The sequence below is a fragment of the Syzygium oleosum genome, unplaced genomic scaffold (genome assembly GCF_021117445.2).
Source record: "Syzygium oleosum isolate NSW1041296 unplaced genomic scaffold, Sole_v2.1 Sole_v2.64, whole genome shotgun sequence".
NCBI lineage: Eukaryota > Viridiplantae > Streptophyta > Magnoliopsida > Myrtales > Myrtaceae > Syzygium > Syzygium oleosum.
In genome coordinates, this window is record NW_026607548.1 from 571,983 (window position 1) to 580,236 (window position 8,254).

At 43.5% G+C, this 8,254-nt stretch overlaps 1 protein-coding gene across 1 annotated transcript; it reads right to left on the reverse strand.

Annotated features, from left to right (window-relative positions):
• Window positions 1-56: 56 nt before the first annotated feature.
• On the reverse strand, window positions 57-2,372 carry LOC115666632 (probable serine/threonine-protein kinase WNK11). Its single transcript, XM_030588331.2, has 3 exons — window positions 1,991-2,372; window positions 904-1,413; window positions 57-567 (listed from the first exon to the last, which is right to left on the reverse strand). Exons 2-3 carry the CDS (start codon window positions 1,411-1,413, stop codon window positions 184-186), a joined length of 894 nt encoding a protein of 297 aa, XP_030444191.1. The 5' UTR covers window positions 1,991-2,372; the 3' UTR covers window positions 57-183.
• Window positions 2,373-8,254: the final 5,882 nt, after the last annotated feature.

The following is an 8,254-nucleotide window of genomic DNA, read 5'->3' on the forward strand; positions in this document are numbered from 1 at the left end:
CGACCTCATCCTCCTCCCCCAAGTCCCTCCAACAAATCACAACCAAACCCGAAAGCTATAGACAAAACAAACATTAGAATAACAAATCCGAAAACGAGCTGCTAAACAAGCCCCCGAAAAGGAAATTGAAGCACTGGATCTACGTTCTTGATTAAATGGTTATGTACAATTTACATTCAAGAATTAGTTCTCGTCGTCGTCGTCGCAGTCGATCCCGTCAAAGAAAGGATCACTGAGTAGCTCGGAAGCCGAAGGCCTGACCCTAGGTTTGCCCAGACACTTCTCGATGAAAGCCCTCACTTCAGGGTCTCTCACTTTGCTCAGAGCTTGTGGCCTCACCCCAGACATCACCTTCTTGTATATCTTGGGCACGCTGTCGCACTCACTGTATGGGATCTCCACGGTCACCATCTCGAGCAGGCACATCCCAAACGAGTACACGTCGACCAGCTCCGTGTAGTCTTCCTCGAAGAGCTCCGGCGCCATGAACTCTGGCGTCCCGATGACCGAATGTGCCGCGTGGTTCTCGCCCACGATCGCCGCCAATCCCAAATCGCCGATCTTGACCTGAATTCAAACGAGGCACGCAGCCGCAAGTTAAGGAAAAGTTAGGGTTTCCATTGGTTGGTGGATGGGAAAAGGGCAGATTGAACGAACATCGTGATTGGTTATGAATAGGATCCTCCAATATTTTGGGTGGCATGCGCGAAAAGAAAGCATATACTATTGACAACGAACCAGGCTCCAGCTAAGATTTTCATTACTTTCTTAGGAAGCATAGGATGTAAAATGTCTTCATTGACGATTATTCTCTATTGCTTTATTTGCTTAGACTTTTCTGTTTTCCATCTGACCCACCAAACAAATAAGAATTCGAATTCGAGGTAAATTTTAGTGCCGTACCTGACCGACGTTCCCATTGACGAAGACATTGCTGCAATTCAGATCTCTGTGGATGATGCAAGGATCATGAGTGTGCAAATACTCCAAACCCTTCAATATCTGCTTGGACCACTTCTTCAGCGCCTTAACAGAGACGTGCCGGTGCTTCTTCCGGTACTCCCTCAGGTTCCCCGACGTGCACACCTCGGTGATGAAGTTAAGCTTTCCTTGCTCGTCGTCGCGCCACACGTTGTGGAGGGATATGATGTTCCTGTTCTTGAGGGTCCGCAGGAGCCGGACCTCCGAGTAGAGCCGGTCGATCATCCCCGGATAATCGTCGAAGTTCCTCAGCTTGACCTGGTTCCACGCCACTTCGATGCCTTCCTCTTGGTCGAAGGCACGGTACACCTTCTTCACCGCGCCGGACCCGAGGAGCTCCGGGTACCGGCCGTAGCGCCCGGTGGGGTCCACCTCCGCGAACGGCTCGGAGTCCTTGTCGGACTCGGACTGGTCGAGTGTCACGCTCGGCATCTTCAATCGAATCAAGAGCGCATGCAATTAGCATCGCTCGAAATACACACTCCATGATTTTTTGATGAAAAAATCAGATGACATGAACTTCCACTCATAATTCTGGAGACACCACACAATTCAAACACAAGTCATACTCAAATCGCTATTTTCATCGAGATCATTGAAACCCAAAGAATTTCAGCAAGAGGGTGTGATCACAGAGATCAACATTCATGACGATAGTTTCAACGGAAGTCGCAGCGATCACTGCACATCCCAAGCTTGAACTGTATCCTCTTTACACAACAATTGAGCGAGGACAACCCCTCCATGCAAAAAGGTGAAACAGAAAAAAACTTCAACTCCATCGAACCAGAACGTTAAAAGAAAACGTCGCGAGAACATCTCATATCAAATCTCGATTTTTTCTCGCCTTTCTAGACGAATCCCAGCGACAGGAGACAAGAAAAACACGAGGCAACAAACCGCTGCGCTTTTAGACTCCCATCTCGCACAAGTCTATCAACCGGGGGTACAGGTCTGCCAGTAGGTAACTATCGAAATCGACGAACAGAAAGAGACAAGAATTACTCACGTGGCGACACTCCTGCGCAGAACGAAAGCTGGTCTCCCCGAAGCTCGAGCCCTCCTTCGATCTCCGAACTGAAGGAGGAGGAGGAGAAGGAGAAGGAGCCTTCGAAGCAGCGCCAAAACGAGAGCTGCTTGCATGCACTCGAAATCTTGGTCAAAAGGGGCCTGTGGCATGCGCGTTGGGGGCGTATATATATACACGGAGGAGGGGAATCCGAGCTAGGGTTGGATTTTATTTATCTACTTCCTCCTTTTTTTCGATTTCTATACTTGGTTGATTTTGGGCGAAAACAAGCCCGGAAAAGATCACGATCAGCCGCGGGATCTAAGGTGATAATTTTCGACATTTATCGCGTTCCCGAAACAAGACCGGCCGCGCAGATCTTTAGTTAATACCTTTCGTAGCGGAAATCTTTTAAATGAGGGAGGGAATTGATTGCGTCGCGACGACGAGTGTTGGGTCGATTTCCTCGTGTGTTTCCACGTCTTGCGACGAGATTTCGGGGGGATCCTTCCTGCCCTTGGGAACCTTCAAAATGTCAACCGCTGCGCGGGACGTGCCCGATGCGATCTTGGCCGTCCACGCTGGAGCTGGAGCCGCTCCGACGGAGATGGACGGCGGCGATGCGCGCGGAACATCGTGTTGCCGATTTCTGTCGGGTAGCGCCCTAGTGCAAAGGAGTTACGTAAGTTAAAACGCAAGTCAAATTAGTTTACTCTGCGTAACCTAAGTCAAATTTATTTGAATTGTTCGTTATTATGCGAAAACTTATCCTTACGTTCGCGTGGATAGAATGTTCTTTGTTTTTTTTTTTTAAAAATCGCTTTTGATTGCTAGCTATTAGAAAAACCCATTCCTTCCCTCTGTCGACTAGTATTATCGGAGATGACTCGTTTTTGGGGTTGAAAAGCTCAACCAGTTGATGACCGCGCCAAGCTCAACTGTATTGACCATGTTGATCAAGTTTCGGTCAACCTTTGAGTCCCAATGCCCTGAAATTTAATTGATGTTAGTTTAACTTTTTGAGACGACCCCTTCCGATCTATATGTTTGGCGTACCCGTTTTAACTAACTTGCTCGAGGGATTTGAGTTTGGCTCGGATCGGATATTCTCTAATCTTAGATTTGAAGGTGGAGGAGTAATACTTAAGTCTGATTAGTGATTAATCCACGTATTTTGGGAATTGTAATCTTTTTTTTCTTCTTTCGTGGGCCAGTACGTTATAATCTAAATTAACAGCCTAATCTTTTTGGAGATCTTCATGTTAACTATTCGAATTTATCTATTAAAGTTTCAAATCATTCTAGTATTTTGCTTCATCTCTATCGGGATGATTCCAATCTTCTATAAAAGAAAAAAAACATGACTCTTCCGTCTTGGTAGATTCCTAGTAAGTGTTAAAAAAATCTGATAAAATAGAATTACCGGTCACCCAACCAATACCTTGTTGATAATTTATCGGTTTTTTCTTTTATTTACATTTTTTACACTTACAAACGGTTATTAACATTTACCGGCACGGGCAAAAGTCTGTATTCTTTTGCACGGAACAATAGAATTCTGGTCTCTGTCAGATATGCTTTTCAAATTGAAATCGCTGACATGGCGGTCGAGTATCATTGGTCGTTCGCGGCACACCGCCGACTTGATGATTTTATGAAATGGCATCCGTACAATAGGTTTAGGATTGATTGGACAATTTCACCAAGAAAATGATTAATTACTTTCCCACTTTTGACTTCTTGTGGAAATTTTATTCCAAGCAAGAAAAATCATAGAGACGTTGCTCAACTACTTGGCAGGTTAATTTCCAACTACTCGTTTGGATGACTTGCATGATGCGATCGTTCCACCTTTGTTTTTACCTGCAATGGAGTAAAATCCTTCATCGCACCATGGTCAATTGGGTGACATACGGGCATACTCGAATTTTGAAAAGTATGTTATGACATCTGTAATTATATTTTGACCCGTTTTACGTTAATAAATAACAAGTGGACTGTACCTCCCCCTTTCATCAATAATTATATTCCAAAATTTTTATCAAAATAGAAACGGAACCCCTGCAAAGTTCAACGAAGGGTGAATTTCATACCCTTTTTTCTTATGATGTAGCCCTTCACTCCATCGACAAGGCAAAAGGCCAAGCACAAGCCATAGCCAAGAGCCATTGGAAACGACCACTACGTAAGTGAACGAGGGCCAAAAGAACACCAGCAGCACTAGAGAACAATGAGCAAGCTAACTCAGCACTACGAAAATGCTAGAGATGGATGCGCCGATCAGCGCGGAGCTGCATAGTTGCAGGGGACTCGACGGCCCTCGATGCAATGCTTAACGGCAAACATAACCCGTTTTGGCGCTTGATCAGCAGGAGGAAGCGATTGACCATGAACCATAGCATTCCTAGCCTTCCATAGAAAATAGGTACATTGCATTCCAAGATAGCCTCAGCAATAGGATCCAATGAAGCTCTAGAGTCCAATCTCCAGGAGTTATATCAACAGAGCACGAGCGCAAAATCCTTCTCCACAGCTGAGATGAGAAACTACATCCCCAAAGAAAGTGGGATCTCGACTCATTGGCTTGTTTACATAAAGGAAAATGTTTATCAAATTATTTATCTTCCGCAAAACAGACGAAGCCTAAATTGAATCTAGACCATTGAAAATGGTGGATTCCAAATGATCTCACGATCTATAATTAATAGTTAATAAATATACTAGATTCAGGGAATACTCGATCAAGTTAGAGAGATTAACACAGCTTGCAAAACGTATTTCATTTCCGCCAATTGTGGGAACCATGATCCACTAAATCACGTTAAAGGTGGGAAAATAACAGTTTAGATTTTATTTTTATTTTTGTTAGGTTTAGTGTCGCCGACGAATTGTCGGTATACGAAATAACATACACTTTTAATCGAATCATTGACACGTGGGAAGAACCGGTTATAAAACTAATTCCAAACACACATATCGCTCATCTAACAATGAATGTGTCGGTTTTTTGTTACACAGATGATAGACATTCTAAAATTTTCTTTTTTTCCCACTTTTGGCTTTTTTCGGTCCTCTTAATTAAATGACCCGTCAATATGAGAACTTGCCCACTTGCCTCTCAATCTCATGAAGCAAAGCTCAGTTTCATTGAGTAAAATAAATTTTAAAAACTAAATCATGAATTTCTCAAAAGATGAAGCCCAACATCACCTTCGGACAGTGGCCTCTGCTATTCTTAAAAAAATGGTCGTCGTCATCGTCGCCGGTCATTTTTACTCGGTTCGAATTTTTATTTTAACTTCTCCCGGTGTCATCATCACGTGCTCGTCCCAGATTTTGTTTAATCTTATCTTTGGGTTTATTGTAGTTTTACGCGGACAACAAATGCTTTGATTAGACCAAGTTGGGCAAGTCTTATCCGACCCCAACGTTGATGTTCTCGACTTCAAAAAGGACAGCGCAGAGCGCACGCCTTTCCCTTGTGCTCGTTGGTGGTGTTGGGAAGACGGAGAAACAACCACCCGCAATTAGGAATGAGCACAACAGGGTAAAATCAGGAATCGGACAACCAGAGACCCAGTTCGGTTTTCGATTTTAGGAAAAGAGATTTCGGTTCTCGATGCCACTTTTTAGGAACCACTAGTTCCCGGTTCGATTCTCAGTTCTTATAGAAATCGAATTGGGAACCCTAAATTTAAAATCACTAATTTTCTTATTATTTCTCACTTCTCACTCTCCTACAATTCAAGCATATATTGGACATTAATATTTCCATCCCTTGCAGTAATTTCCAGCTTCATCTTTACTGTTTCCTTTCAGCATTGCATGTGTGCTAGTTTGTTGACATTTCTATAGATATTTCTTCTCATCTTCTATTAATGCCTCATGTCTTAATGCGTGCTTTCATTGTTGAAAAGTTTATAGGTTCTATGTTCCTGAGTTGCATCATGTCTTCTTGCCAAAGAAATCTTGGCATGAAAATGTTCTTGCGTACATGTAGTTCATTCCTGTGATTTGACATAATCACGCAACACAGTGGGAAAATCTTAAAATAAATTCTTCCTTTTATCAAGAATATCACAAGCGCCCAATTCCAAGGGGTGATTATAAAATCAGTCAAGAGCAACTTGCTTTGATGACCAGAAACAACAAACTTTTCTACTCCAAAGGAGCTTGGAGGGGTAATTTTACCAAAAGAGCATGCTTCATGCTTTTTATCGAGAAAAATGTGGCATCTTGCCTTGGAATTTAAAGTCATATGTGTTGCATCCCAATAATTACTATTTGTCGTTCTATCCCATTTCTATTAAGAAAAATGGGCAAAAGTACACCAGAGGTCGGCCTCGGGTCTCGCCTCGCCTGGGTCGCGAGGGCGAGGTCTCGCCTCGCCCGGCGAGGCGAGGCCGACCTCGCCATCGCCCGGGTCGCTACGGGAGGTCGGCCTCGCCTTCGCGCGGGTGAGGCGAGACCTCGCCCTCGCGACCCGGGTCGCGACGGCGAGGTCTCGCCTCACCGGAGCGAGGCGGACCTGCCGTCGTCGGTCGCGACGGCGAGGTCTCGCCTCGCCGGATTCGGCCCTTGCCGGGCAAGGCGAGGTCGCCGGCCACCGGGCGTGACCCTCGCCGACCACCGCCGGCCCTTCTCGGTGGTGGTGGGTTGGCGGCGAGCAACGGCGAGGGCTCCCTCGCCGCTGCTGCAACCTTTTTTTTAAAAAAAAAAATTTATTATTATTTTTCTAAAAATTAAAAAATTCGAAAAAAAGCCACATAATTTTCACGTGTACAAGTCAGACCATTTTTTTTTAATATAAATGCCAGGTCAGCTTTTTGGCCGGAGTCACTAAAGTGATCTATTTTCCTCCGACTTGGCACCAAAGTGATCCGAAAAAAAGTTATGACACCAAAGTGATCGCCGTACACAAGTTATGACACTTATAATGTACTTTTGTCAAGAAAAATGTGGCTTTCCAATAACTAGTTTTTTTGTATTCTCTTTGATGAATGACAAGCTTGTTCAGTTTTGTTGCATTCATTTTTATTTTGTTTAACTAAAAATGAAACCAAAAAAACAAAAATAAACAACCTGTTAAACCTTGGAACCCGTAACAAGATAAGTTCCAAGTTCCAAAAAATGAGAAGCCTATACCCGAGGGTGATTTCAAGTTCTAAGCGGAATTGTAAGGAATCCAGAATTGCTCACCCCTAGCTGTAACTCGTGAACGGGTAAAGGCTCACCATGAGTGCAAACTACACAGCGTAATGCTTCTTGTATCACGTTTGTCTATGCTACTAAAAACATTTAAATGTGGCATTGTGGTAAAGGAGGAGGTTTAGCAAAGCCATATGAGAAAAAAATTATAAAAAATTATCTGCGTCAACGCTAGTTGTCTTACGTGGCACTACCGGCGTTTACGTAATGGTTAAAATTGGCTTGATGACTCAATTGGCAAAACGTGAAAATGTTTATGACTAAATTGAGAACAGTGTAATAAGTTTAAAACTTTTTGGACAATTTTCCTCGAAATTCAAGCTTAGATATAACTTGGGTGAAGTTGGTCTCATTGGGCTGCCTCGTACCTGGCCAACTCGGGTTCAATTTGTAAGAGAGATCCAGCTTTAAATTTCTTGGCCCACGAACTACATTCTTAGTAAGCCCGGAAATTCAATGTTATTGCTCTCACGCATTATCCAAAGTTTAAAAGCCTAAAATAAAAAAAGCCGAAATTCAATGGCCAGTTGCCGTTTGGTACAAGGAAATTCTCATTTTCCTTTCCCGTTGAGAATGAAAAATGTCCTGGACAATACGTTTTCTGAGATCGTAGACCGTGGTGCAGATGAGGTCACGGTTTCAATTTTTTTCCCTTCCGGAGTGTCGGGTTCATAGAACAAGGAGAATATGTTCCGTCGAATTTCAGCTCATTTAAAAACATTGTATCGATGGTATTCATTAACATGAACAGAACCTAAAGCAGTCTCCAGTTATCGATATGTACAGGTCCTTGGCTTTGATCGCAGTGGATTTTCGCCGTAAGTTTTTTTAACTTCTTCGTTTTGCTGTTGCTTTTTCTGTACCTCTTTGATTAGACTTCAGAGATTAAAGGTCTCATCGCCACGGTTGCTTCAGATAGTCAAAACTCATGTGGAGCTCTAATCATGGTGGATTCAGCTGAAGTGGCTAAAGTAAAAGCAGAAACCGGGAAGCCTTTGCTTAACCAGGGAGGTGAAAGTTACAAGTCAGCTAATTCGTAAGCACAAGTCGCATCTT